This window comes from Macaca fascicularis, chromosome 10, assembly GCF_037993035.2.
Source record: "Macaca fascicularis isolate 582-1 chromosome 10, T2T-MFA8v1.1".
NCBI classification, from domain to species: domain Eukaryota; kingdom Metazoa; phylum Chordata; class Mammalia; order Primates; family Cercopithecidae; genus Macaca; species Macaca fascicularis.
In genome coordinates, this window is record NC_088384.1 from 83,578,971 (window position 1) to 83,592,377 (window position 13,407).

General features: G+C 54.0%; 1 protein-coding gene across 6 annotated transcripts in view; it reads left to right on the forward strand.

Annotated features, from left to right (window-relative positions):
• The window catches only part of SIGLEC1 (sialic acid binding Ig like lectin 1), a 24,934-nt gene continuing 11,527 nt past the window's right edge, over positions 1-13,407 (forward strand). For 2 of the 6 annotated variants that reach the window (XM_005568446.5, XM_074004837.1), the window contains exons 1-8: positions 1-102; positions 4,476-4,633; positions 5,009-5,368; positions 5,680-5,976; positions 7,832-8,098; positions 8,471-8,725; positions 10,274-10,573; positions 12,419-12,676. In XM_005568446.5, coding sequence (XP_005568503.3) covers positions 4,585-4,633; positions 5,009-5,368; positions 5,680-5,976; positions 7,832-8,098; positions 8,471-8,725; positions 10,274-10,573; positions 12,419-12,676 — 1,786 coding nt within the window. In that variant the 5' untranslated portion in view covers positions 1-102; positions 4,476-4,584. Of the gene's footprint in view, positions 103-4,339; positions 4,634-5,008; positions 5,369-5,679; positions 5,977-7,831; positions 8,099-8,470; positions 8,726-10,273; positions 10,574-12,418; positions 12,677-13,407 lie in introns of those variants that run through there. The other 4 variants (XM_074004838.1, XM_074004839.1, XM_074004836.1 and 1 more) reach the window with 3 other exon arrangements.

Consider the following 13,407-nt stretch of genomic DNA (forward strand, 5'->3'; position numbering starts at 1 on the left):
AGAGCCCTGGGGAGCCAGCTGCACCAGGAGCTTCTGCCCGGCCTTCCTGTTCTCCTCTCCGCAGGTCTAGCACCCCCGCAGCCACTTCCTCCTGTGGAGCAGGTACCGCTGTCCCTGGTCCCTGGGCCCGGAGGGTGAGTGGAGCATTAGGAGTGGGGCTGGGCTGAAACTGTCTGAGTGGGGTAGGGGCAGGGGTGGGGGGAGTCCATCTGGGTGTGAGTGGTGGACCCCAAACCAGCCCAAGCCCAAGGCACTAATCAAAGCTAGACTCAACTGAAACCCTTCCACCACCCCAAATCCTTCCAACCTGCATCCCAATCCCAGACCATAATCCTCCGCTGACCCTGCCTTAGCCCCAGCCCCAGCCCCTATTCCAACCTTACCTCACCCTCCCCTCACTTGCACCCAACCACAACCATTTACTCATCCATCCAATTCCAACCATCCATCATCCCAACCCTAACCGCAACTCCGACTCTATCATCCTCATCTCAATCCAGCCTCCACCGTATCTTAACCATCACCTGTAACCAACTCCAACCTTCACCCTTACCCCCACCCATCACTCAACCTCAATGTCCACCCCAATCCCAGCCTTAATTTGCTTCCAAAATTCCAACCTGACCATCACCCTGACCTCAGCCCCAGCCCAGCCCAATGATAATCTCTCCTTACTCTAACCCCAGCCCCATTCCACTTCATCCATCACCACTTTGTCGGTCTACAGGAGGGCTTCTGGTGCTGTCCAGCACAGTTCGGAGAGTGGGCACTCCAGCCAGAAGTATTTAGAGCCAGATTAAGGAATGAAGTGTGAAATTTCTACTGCCCATGTCAAAGCCAATAGGCATTCATTATGGATTCTATGGCTCTGATAATTAACATTTGGCCTGTGATTGGGGATTTCCACTATTTTGACCGTAATCTGCTCCAGGAATTACCCATCTGTACCCTGACTCCCTATCTGTGGGCCAGCAACCTCCAGCTGGCCTTGTCACCCTGTGTCCTTCTTTCTCTAGCCCAATGGGGAAGTTGGGGAGAAACCTTGGTGTCAGGAAACAGAAACTGAATCCTACGCCAGGGCCAAGCTGTCCAAAGGGAAACTGCCTCTGCCCTTTCTTCCCCAGCTGAACTTGGCCTCTGGAATCAGAGGTCAGGAACCTGGGGCCCCAGCCCACCCTCCAAGACCTCCTGAGGCGCTTGGTCTCAAACAGGCAGCAAACGTGAGTGCCCACTGTGTACCAGGCCAGCCCAAGGCACGCCGATTCAACATATACCAATACTAGGAGTGAGGATTTAGAATCCTGTCTTCAGAGCACCCAAGACTTGGAGACTCAAGGATGAACCTCAGGAACTTCTGTCTGGGGGACAATGATTTCCAAAAGAGTCACCCAAGATGGTTCAGGGCTGCAGAGCCACTTGCTCCCTGTTCCTAGCATGCCGCTCCCTTCCCCGGGACCTGCAATCCCGCCTCAACCACCAGGGGACGCTGGGTACTCACTAGGCCACAGCCACAACCCAACTTGTTGGGCAGGGGCCAGGGGGCAGGGGGCAGGGGGAGGGGGGCAGGGGGAGGCGCGGGGTGCGCACTGTCCCCTCAACTCCAGGCTTTCAAACAGGGACAGAGGTCTCCTTTCTGGGCTGTCCCTGCTCTTTCTCTTTCCAGAACAGTTATCTGGGCTGAAGCTGGTCTTTGTGGTGGAACAGGCTGAACCAATAGGCTGGACTCTGGTGGGGCTGGCCCCTTTGGGGTTGGAACCGGGCTAAGCATAGGTGGCCTCTACATGATGTGATTGTAGTAGTCCTGGAAAGGGTCCTCCCCTGCGCCCTGTTCCAGGGTGGCTGTGTCCAGAACCCCACCATTCTTCCATCAGGTTCACGTTGTACTTTTCGGGACCCCAAATGGGAGGAACAGGGGAGCTTGGACAAGATAGCTGCCCTGACCATAGTAGAGCTGACCCTGACATCCCCTGTGGCCAGGGACACATCTGACCCCCAGTATGCCCAGCAGGCTGCTTTTCTTCACGGGGAGGTGTCCAGGCCCCAGGGCCCCAGCTACACTATTCTCCAGTGGCCAAGAACCAGGTGTGGAGGCTGGGGGGGCATCTTCCCAGAAGGGGAGGAGGCCTAGGGCTTCCCAGAGAACTGGAGATGAGCCCCTGGGCCTCCACAAATGGCCAGACCGGTCCACTCCAGCAGCCCACGAGAGGGCTGGGTCCCCTGGGGAGAGGTGTCCTTCCTGTCCCAATCCCGACCTGTACTGTGCTCCCTGCCGGGGCACCTTCTGCCTTCTGCAGTGCGCTAAGTCCCGCCTGGTCAGCCTGACCAGCCCTGGGCCTCGGCTCAGCCCCTTCCCAGGTGTGCCCCCTGGTAGTCATAGGAATCTGCTGAGCCCAGCCCCTGAGGCAGATAGGCTGGGGGCTGGGAGGTCATGAGTTTCCTGTCCTCACTTCCAGCCTCCCCGTTCACTTGGCCAAGTCAGCATTTAGGACCAGGGAGGATTGCAAAGTTGGCAACATGGGTGTGTATGTGGTGAAATATACATAATATAAAATTTACTGTTTTAACTGTCTTTAAGTGTGCAACCCATGACATTAAGTACGTTTGCAATATTGTGTAACCATCACCACTGTCTATTTCCTGAACTTTTTCATTATCTGAGAGACTCAGCCATCATTAAACATTAACTCCCCCTCCCCGCAGCCCCTGGTTACCTCTATCCTACTTTCAGTCTCTGAATGTACGTAGTCTAGATATTTCATGTAATTGGAACCCTACAATATTTGCCCTTTTGTATATGGCTGATTTCACTGAGCATAATGTTTTTAAGGTTCACATATGTTAGAATTCATTCCTTCTTATGGCCAATTGATATTCCATTGTATGTACATACCACAGTTTGTTTATCCACATCCATTCATTGATGGACATTTGACCTGTTTCCACCTTTTAGTGGAATAGTGCTGCCGTGAACATTGGTGTACTCTGTTAGAGTCCCTGTTTTCAGTACTTTTGGGTATATACCTAGGAGTGGAATTACTGGATCATATGGTAATTCTATGTTGACTTTTTGAGGAATGACCAAATTGTTTTCCCCAGTGATTGAACCATTTTATATTCCTACCAGCAATACACAATAATTATAATTTCTCCACATCCTCACCAATATTTATTATTTTCTGTGTTGCTTTGTTTGTTTGTGAACAGCCTCCTAAAGTGTTGGGTTCACAGGCATGAGCCACTGTGTCTGGCCAAGTTTTAAATTTTGATGAAGTCCAACTTACCTATTTTTTTTTTCTGTGCTTTTAATTTCATACTTAAGAAAGCATTGCCTAATCCAAGGTCATGAAGATTTTCACCTATGTTTTCTTCTGAGAGTTTTATAGTTTTACTTATATATGTTTCTGGCATCTCTTCCTTTTGGACTCAGGTCTGTGGTACCCCTTAGACACTCCCCGACCAGGGGCACTCCATGGTTGAGGGCCTGCCTTTTTGGATATGGTACACTCAGCACACATTGAGCTCATGTTTGTGGGGTATGTGTTCCACAGGGCTCTCACACTACCTGTCAAACCTAGACTTGCCCTGCACCTCCCCACTCCAACTCTGAACCTCAACTCTGAACCCCTAAAGACCTCACCCCTCTCTTAGTCACTAAGGGGTTTGCTGAATGCCTGGTGGCACATATCTTCAGTTCTAGGTCCTGAGAAATGGGCTCTCACAAGCTATAAAAAACAAGGCAAGGACAGAGATAGCTCTGGGGTAGCTACAGGAACCTCAAAGGAGAAGTTCCAGCTGGAAGTCAAATTCATGCTGCACCTTGAAGGTTGATTAAGGTTTCAGTAGGCAAAGATTATTTGTGGTGGAGATAGAGCTGGGCAGCTAGGAAGCCTGTGAGCAGACAGAACTGCCCCCAGAATGGGTCTGTGGAGAGCAGGGAATGGGGACAGAGCTGGGGGCAGGAAATGAGGACCTTTCACATCTCACAGGCAATGGGGAGCCACAGAAGGTTTTTGAGCAGGGGAGTGACTATTAAAGGCAGCACTTTGGCAAGTTCAGTAAAGCCCCATTATGGCCTATAGTTAGTAAGGCAGGTGGTAGGAGACAAGCCTCAGGAAGAAACCATCTTTCTGGCTGGGTGTCTTGGAGTGAGTCACTGGGCATCTCTGAGCTCCAGTTCCTGTTGGTTTGGGTGGTAGGGAGGGGGCAGGGAAGTGGGGAAGAGGGAGAAACAGCTGTTCATCTGCCTTAGGGTGGTATCCTTGAGGGGCTGGGAAAGCAGAACTTGGGGTAGGGCCAAAGGACACACAGGCTTTTCTGAGGCAGGCCACCAAGTGAGGGCATTCCTGGGCACAGCCTGAGCTGGGAACGTGGCCTCCTGGCTCTCTGCTGGTGGCTGACCCAGAGGTCCTTAAGAGCCCTACCCTCTTGTTGGGTTGGCCAGCAGAGGAGGTGGGGACACAGGCTTGGACTCCCAGCAGGTGCTGGGGCTGAAGTGCCCAGAGGTGTCCCTGGAGGCCCCTGTGTGCCCAGCCAGTGCGGTGCGCACCACCCTCTTAGGCAACAGGAACAACATAAGAACCTGCTATGGGCTTCTTGCCCGAGCTTCTCCTACTGGCCTCATTCTTCCCACCAGGTAAGCTTTGCAGGCCTAGTGCCTGTCTTCCAGGGCCCAGCCTTCGTAAGTCCAGCCCTTGGCTGATTAGACTATGCCTGGGTTACAGGTTTGGTTGCTGAGGTCAAGCTGGAGGGTCCAGTAGGGCAGTGGCCGGGAGCTGGGCAGGAAGCTATGATCTGTCTTGGAGCCACCCTACCAAACCTCTGAGCAGCCTCGGGCAGTGGACTGACCCCGGGGGCACTGAGAAGGGCTGCTCTAAGTGTGCATTTCTTGGGGTAGGGCAGAGTTTGGGAGCCCATCTGGAGCACCTTCCCTGGGGCAGTTCTCTGGGCTCTGTGGCACCCTGAGGCCTGTAACACCCTCCTCTCTGTCCCCCTGCCATTCTTCCCCCAGGCCAGGCCTCATGGGGCGTCTCCAGTCCCCAGGATGTGCAGGGTGTGAAGGGGTCTTGCCTGCTTATCCCCTGCATCTTCAGCTTCCCTGCCGACGTGGAGGTGCCTGATGGCATCACGACCATCTGGTATTACGACTACTCGGGCCGGCGGCAGGTGGCAAGCCACTCAGCGGACCCCAAGCTGGTGGAGGCCCACTTCCGCGGCCGTGCCGAGTTCGTGGGGAACCCTGAGCACAAAGTGTGCAACCTGCTGCTGAAGGACCTACAGCCCGAGGACTCTGGCTCCTACAACTTCCGCTTCGAGATCAGTGAGGGCAACCGCTGGTCAGATGTGAAAGGCACCTTGGTCACAGTGACAGGTGATAAGTGGGGTGGCCTGGCTGCTCCCCGGGAGGAATTCCCAAGCTGCTTCTGGACCCCTTGGCTCTCAGCCCCAGCCCTTGTGCTGACTCTAACCCCAGCCAGTCTCAGCCTCCGTTCCAGTCCCGGCGTAGGCCCAGGCCTGGTTCTCCCTTGTTTTCACCCAAGTGGGGCTGGAGTAGAAAGCGCCTTTCCTTTCCTTCCCCTAAAAGCCCCCTCCCCAGGGCTCTCTCCTCAACTGGGGTTTCCAGGGCAAGGGATCTCAGGGGTGGTGAAAGGGGGTCCTGAGCACTGCTGTCTGTGTCCTCAGAGGAGCCCAGGGTTCCCACCATCGCCTCCCCGGTGGAGCTTCTCGAGGGCACAGAGGTGGACTTCAACTGCTCCACCCCCTACGCATGCCTGCAGGAGCAGGTCAGACTGCAATGGCAAGGCCAGGACCCTGCTCGCTCTGTCACCTTCAGCAGCCAGAAGTTTGAGCCCACCGGCGTCAGCCAGCTGGAGACCCTCCACATGGCCATGTCCTGGCAGGACCACGGCCGGATCCTGCGCTGCCAGCTCTCCGTGGCCAGTCACAGGGCCCACAGCGAGATTCACCTCCAAGTGAAGTGTGAGTTGTCCGGGGACACACCCTTGTGGCTGACCACATCTGTGGCTCGCTGACAAAACCCAGCCCCTCTCCAGCCCACAGAAACGGAACCTTTGCTCCTGACACAAAAGCAGGCTGCACCTGGGCCTCCAGGGTAGGGCAAGTGGAGAAACACTGCTGAGCCCCGAGGGCTTCGTTAAATGGTTCCCTTCCACCTCCTGCTGCTTCGAAGGGGCTTGTCCTTGAGGCCAGGTTGGGCAGAGAAAGGGAGACACAAAGGGTTGGGGAACAGGAGCTCCCACGCAGCTTCAGGGTTGGCAGCAAGCATCCTGGGATTTCCCCCGTGCTGGAAGATGCTGCGCAGGTGGGGTTTATCCCTTTCCTGCCTTAAGCCTGCTCATGACCATGGGGACCAGGGTGTCACGCAGGCACCGCTATGAGTCAGTGGGGAGAAAGCCCGGGTTTCCATTGGTTATGCATCTTCCATCTCAAATGGGGCAGCCTATTCTAGGACAATTGCTGCTCACAGGCATCTGGCTGCTGGCTCCACCCACCCCCTAGCTGTGAAAACTTCAGGCAAGTTCCTTGCCTCCCAGAGCCTCTGTTTTCTCATGTCTATGGTGAAGATAACAATAGATGGTTCCTGTCTCATAGGTTTATGATAAAAATTAAAGGAGATGGGCTGGGCGCGGTGGCTCACGCCTGTAATCCCATCACTTTGGGAGGCCGAGGCAGGTGGATCACTTGAGGCCAGGGGTTCAAGACCAGCTTGGCCAACATAGTGAAACCCCGTCTCTACTAAAAATATAAAAATTAGCCAGGTGTGGTGGCGCGTGCCTGTCATCCCAGTTACTAGGGAGGCTGAGGCAGGAGGATTGCTTGAACCCAGGAGGCGGAGTTGCATTGAGTCGTGATTATGCCACTGCCCTCCAGCCTGGGTGACAGAGCAAGACTATGTCTCAAAACAACAACAACAACAAAAAGCAAATAAAGGAGATGACCCAGGTAAGGTATTTGGAAGAGTGTCTGGCACATATTAAACACTTGAGACCGGATACAGTGGCTCACACCTATAACCCCAGTGCTTTGGGAGGCCAAGGTGGGAGAATGGCTTGAGGCAAGGAGTTCAAGACCAGCCTGGGCAACATAGTGAGACCCTGTCTCTACAAAAAATTAAAAAACAAAAATTAGCCAGATGTGGTGGTTTGCACCTGTAGTCCCAGCTCCTTGGGAGCCTGAGGCAGGAAGACCACTTGAGCCCAGGAGTTTCAGGCTGCAGTGAGTTATGATTGTGCCTCTGCACTCCAGCTTGGGTGACTGAGCCAGACCCTGTTTCTAAAAAAATAAGAATAAAACACTTGAATACACAGAGAGAGGCTTTGGAACAAGATTTCAGGAAATGCAGTTTCTTTGCATTGTTGGTCTCCTGACAAACTGGGTAACTATTTTCAGAGCTCGTTTGATGCTGCCTTTGGCCCCCTCCCACTAGGTGGTTGGTCCCTTACCAATAGCTTCCACAGGCCACTAAAGCTAGCAGCGAGGTACCCATGGCCCTGTGTGTGGAGCTCGCCTCAAATAGAGGAGGGGCAATGGACAGCATTGGGAAGCAGAAGACTACAGCTGGTGGGGTAGGCTGGACGCTGGGCCAAGCATCACATGATCAGCTCTCAATGGCATAGGAATGCGTCAGGCGCAGGGGGCAGGAAAGGGATGGACATGGGCGGGCAGAGCATGCCCTGGGTGGGGACTGAAGGGGACTGCTGTTTTATCTGGGCATACTTCCTTAGGACAGAGCTTTGAAAGGGGGACAAGAAGAAGTGTGCCATCCCCTGCCTCCCCAAGCACCTTACCTGATACCCCCCACTGTGCCTTTCAGATGCCCCCAAGGGTGTGAAGATCCTCCTCAGCCCCTCGGGGAGAAACATCCTTCCAGGTGAGCCGGTCACACTCACCTGCCAGGTGAACAGCAGCTACCCTGCAGTCAGTTCCATTAAGTGGCTCAAGGATGGGGTGCACCTCCAAACCAAGACTGGTGTGCTGCACCTGCCCCAGGCAGCATGGAGTGATGCTGGCGTCTACACCTGCCAAGCTGAGAATGGTGTGGGCTCTTTGGTCTCACCCCCCATCAGCCTCCACATCTTCAGTGAGTTCTTGGGAAGATTGTGTATTGGCCAGAGAATAGGAAGGGGCTTAGGCCTCAGGGACAGAGAGGCGACAGGGCAGGGCAGAGCCAGCAACTGGCATAACCCGGTGCTTCCTTGATGCATGTGTGGAGTCCCAGCCTTGCCTTACCATGAGACAGGTGACAATACCCCCACGAAGGGTGGGATGTCAGGGGGTCCTGGTGAGCCAGACGAACAGATGCAGAGCACTCTGGGAGGCTCCACTGTAGTGGCAGGCGGGTGGTGTAGGATGTGCAGAGATTGAGGCTGATTGGCTGAGACCTGGGGACTATGTGGGGCTGGGGCTGGAAGTCGGCTAGGATCCCCCATCACTCCCTGTGCTGCCCTTGCAGTGGCTGAGGTCCAGGTGAGCCCAGCAGGTCCCATCCTGGAGAACCAGACAGTGACGCTAGTCTGCAACACACCCAACGAGGCGCCCAGTGATCTCCACTACAGCTGGTACAAGAACCATGTCCCGCTGGAGGACGCCCACTCCCATATCCTCCGGCTGCATTCCGTCACTAGGGCTGATACTGGCTTCTACTTCTGTGAGGTGCAGAACACCCATGGCAGCGAGCGCTCGGGCCCTGTCGGCATGCTAGTCAACCGTAAGTGGCCAGGGTGGGGTGGCACTGGACACAGTCAGAGCAGGGCCAGACAGTGGAGCCCCAAGGAAGGGTTGAGGTCCTGGGCATGGGAACTTCAAGGCCACTTACCTGGAGGTGGCCTTGAGCTCACGTCCCAGCTCTGCACACCTGGGCAAGGTTTTGACCTCCCTCCTATTTTATAAAAACTTTTTATTTGGAAGTTTAAACTTATGAAAAGTTGCAGAGAAAGACCAAGAATGATTATATACCTTTAACCTAGATTTCCCATTTATTAACATTTTGGCACATTTGCTTTATCTTTCTCGCTGTCTACACAGACACACACACGTACATACATATATATAAATGTATGGCTATAGACTTGCATATATACATGTGTACATATATGGGTACTTGTGTGTATGCACATCCAGTCTACGTGGACATGGGCACATATACATATATGCACACTCGCTATATATACATATGAATATGTTATCTATCTATGTATCTACCTACATATTTATATTCCTGTGGCTGCAGACATGATGCTCTTTACTGCTAAATTCCTAAGATCATTCTCTTACATAACCACAATGTAATGATCATGATCAGGAAATTTAGCATTGATGGAAGACTTTTTTTTTTTTGAGATGGAGTCTCGCTCTGTTGCCCAGGCTGGAGTGCAATGGTGCGATCTTTCTCACTGCAACCTCCACCTCTGTGGCTCAAGCGATTCTCCTCCTGCCTCAGCCTCCCAAGTAGCTGGGATTACAGTCACCCACCATCCTGCCTGGCTAATTTTTGTGTTTTTGTAGAGACAGAGTTTCACCATGTTGGCCAGGATGGTCTTGAACTCCTGACCTCAGGTGATCCACCTGCCTCGGCCTCCCAAAGTACTGGGATTACAGGTGTGAGCCACTACACCCAGCTGATAGAAGACTATTATCTAAGCTATAGTCATTTTACCAATGGACCTAATACTGTCTTTTGTAGCCATCCTTTTTCTGGTCCAGAATATAATCACAGTTCACTCACTGCATTGGGTCGTTGTGTCTCTTCATTCTCTATTAGTCTGGGACTGTTCCTCAGTCTTTCCTTGTCGTTCTTGACACTGAAACTTGCAGAGTTCAGGCCTGCTGTTCTGAGGGGGTCCCTCACTCCACATTTGCCTGACTTGAATGGCCTGAGACCATGCCCTCTGGCGGGAGGCTGCGGACGGACATGCTGCTCTGCCCTGTCAGGAAGCACTCCCTGGCAGCTTGTCCCATTGCTGATGATGCTCACCTGGCTAAGGTGCTGTCCCTCACCAGATCTCTCTATTAGTTTTCTCATCTTTGAAGTGGGGCTCCTATCCCCACTTGCAGGGTGGCCTTGAGCACTGCCTGGGACAGCAGAGTGATGTGCCCAGCCCAGCCAAGGACAAAAGTGTGTTCAGCAGGTGCTCAGGCGCTTTGGGATCACCCCCTTCTCCCATGGCATTGTAGGACAAAGGGGTGCAGAGGTCACCGGTTGTATCGGGGTATCCAGGGAATGAGGGTGACAGACCCGCCTCTCTTCTCCACACAGACCCGCCTCTCACCCCAGTCCTGACAGCCTTCCTGGAGACCCAGGCGGGACTTGTGGGCATCCTTCACTGCTCTGTGGTCAGTGAGCCCCTGGCCACACTGGTGCTGTCACACAGGGGTCATATCCTGGCCTCCACCTCCGGGGACAGTGATCACAGCCCACGCTTCAGTGGTACCTCTGGTCCCAACTCCCTGCGCCTGGAGATCCGAGACCTGGAGGAAGCTGACAGTGGGGAGTACAAGTGCTCAGCCACCAACTCCCTTGGAAATGCAACCTCCACCCTGGACTTCCATGCCAATGGTAAGACGGGCACTGGCAGCCAGGGAGAGTGGAGGGAGCCTGAGGAGGAGCCTGCTCCAGCCCGTTCCTTCTAGAAGCCTAGTGGACTCAACTGCAGGACTGAGCTAGCTGGCTAGGTTACATGAAAGGGGCTGTGCAGTGACCCAACCTCAGAGCTTCCTGAAAATCAAGGCAAAAAGGGAAACACAACAGGTCGCATCATTCCTTTGCGTATACACTGACTCTAAACGTGGAGAGTCCCTCAGAAGCATTCATTATTTTTTAATTATGAAACTTTGGGAGCAGGCTCTATGCTAGCAGTCAGATGTGGGAAGTCAGATAGAAAAATAGGGTTTTCTGGCTGGGCGCGGTGGCTCACACCTATCCCAGCGCTTTGGGAGGCCAAGGTGGGTGGATCACGAGGTCAAGAGATCGAGACCATCCTGGCCAACATGGTGAAACCCCATCTCTACTAAAAATACAAAAATTAGCTGGGCATGGTGGCGAGTGCCTGTAGTCCCAGCTACCTGGGAGGCTGAGGCAGGAGAATCGCTTGAACCTGGGAGGCGGAGGTTGCAGTGAGCCAAGATTGCGCCACTGCACTCCAGCTTGGGCGACACGAGTGAGACTATCTCAAAAAAAAAAAAAAAGAAAAGAAAAGTAGGGTCTTCCAACTTTCGGTATGTGCGCTGTCCTTCCCTCCTCCTGAGGCCATGGTAGCTAATTGATCAAGCCAGATTTTTGTTTTTGTTTTTTGAGATAGGGTGTTTCTCTGTTGCCTAGGCAATGGTATGTTCATGGCTCACTGCAGCCTCAAACTCCTGGGCTCAAGCCATCCTCCCATCTCAGCCTCCCAAGTAGCTGAGACCACAGGCCCATGTCACCACACCCAGCTAATTAAAAAAAAAAAAAATTGTGACCAGGCACGGTGGCTCATGCCTGTAATCCCAGCACTTTGGGAGGCTGAGGCAGGCGGATCACCCGAGGTCAGGAGCTCGAGATCAGCCTGGCCAACATGGTAAAACCCCGTCTCTACTAAAAGCACAAAAATTAGCCAGGTGTGGTGGCATGCACCTGTGGTCCCAGCTACTAGGGAGGCTGAGGCAGGAGAATTGCTTGAACCTGGGAGGCAGTGGTTGTAGTGAGCTGAGATCACACCGCAGAACTCCAGCCTGGGTGACAGAGCAAGACTCCGTCTCAAAAAAAAAAAAAAAAAGCTGGCCACAGTGGCTCACACCTGTAATCCCAGCACTTTGGGAGGCTGAGGCGGGTGGATCACCAGAGGTCAGGAGTTCCAGATCAGCCTGGCTAACATGGTGAAACCCTGTCTCTACTAAACGTATAACATTAACTGAGTGTGGTGGCACTCCTGTAATCCTAGCTACTTGGGAGGCTGAGGCAGGAGAATCACTTACTTGAACCCAGGAGGCAGAGGTTGCAATGAACCAGGATCATACCACAAAATTCCAGCCTGGGAGACAGTGCGAGACTTCTCAAAAAAAAAAAATTGTTTGAAATGGAGTCTCACTATGTTGCCCAGGCTGGTCTGGAACTCCTGGCCTCAAATGATCCTTCTGCCTCAGTCTCCCAAAGTGCTAAGATTACAGGCATGAGCTACCATGTCCAGTCAAGCCAGGTGTTGGACATAAGCCTGGGCTCTGGCTCTGAATCTTCAACCACGCTGCAGCCAGCTACTACCAATAGATCTGATTTGGCATTCCAGGGCAAACCCTCCTGATCCACCACAAAACCCAGAGCTACCTACACTAGTGTGGGGGAAAGGAGAACCCTGGAGGGCTTTTTGTATAGGGCAGCATGGGGGGGTGGAGACGCGGGACCCTTCCCAGCCTCTTCCTCTCCCTGCAGCCGCCCGTCTCCTCATCAGCCCGGCAGCCGAGGTGGTGGAAGGACAGGCAGTGACACTGAGCTGCAGAAGCGGCCTGAGCCCCACGCCTGATGCGCGCTTCTCCTGGTACCTGAATGGAGCCCTGCTTCACGAGGGGCCCAGCAGCAGCCTCCTGCTCCCCGCGGCCTCCAGCACTGACGCTGGCTCATACCATTGCTGGGCCCGGGACGGCCACAGTGCCAGTGGCCCCTCTTCGCCAGCCATCCTCACTGTGCTCTGTGAGCAGCCACCACCTGCTGCAGCCTCCTGCCGGGACCCACCAACCACCCCACCTCCTCCTCCTCCAACAGGCCCCCCAACCCTGTCCTGCCCTGCCCCGCCCCAGGGTTTACATCAGGAGGCCTGGGTCACAGGCCTGGCCACGATGGGCCTCTCTACCTGGGGCTGAAGTTTAGGAAATGAGGCTGGGGCCTTCTCTACCTCTCCACGTCTTTACCCTCCAATCCCAGCCCTGTGGGCTCCTCTGTCCCAGCCTCAAGCTAAGCATGGATACCACATCCATGCTCTGTCCTCATGGGTGAGCCCTGGGACACCACACTCCTCTATTTGTGCACATGCCCCACAGGTTACACTGGGCTCCCATAGGCACCAAGGCAAAGCCCCTCAGCACAGGGACAGATGGCCCCTCTGCATCCGCCAAGAGGGGAGGCTCCATATGAGACTAAGGGCCTGATTCCAGAGGCTTCCCCTGACACGCCCATGTGCCGGACGTCCCAGAACTGTCAGAGGGCAGTCGCCTCTGCAAGGTTTTCTGGTGTCTGAGTGAGATCACATGGGGGCCGCGGCTGATGGCTCTCTTTTGGCCACCTGTCTCCAGAAGCCTTCAGGAAGAGGCCATTCTATGCATTCGCTAGTATCACAGGATCTGGCTTGGAGATCAGAGATAAGCTGCAGGGCAGACCTTGAGGGGAGGCTCGTGGTAAGGCATTGGGTGCAGGGTGGGAGCAGA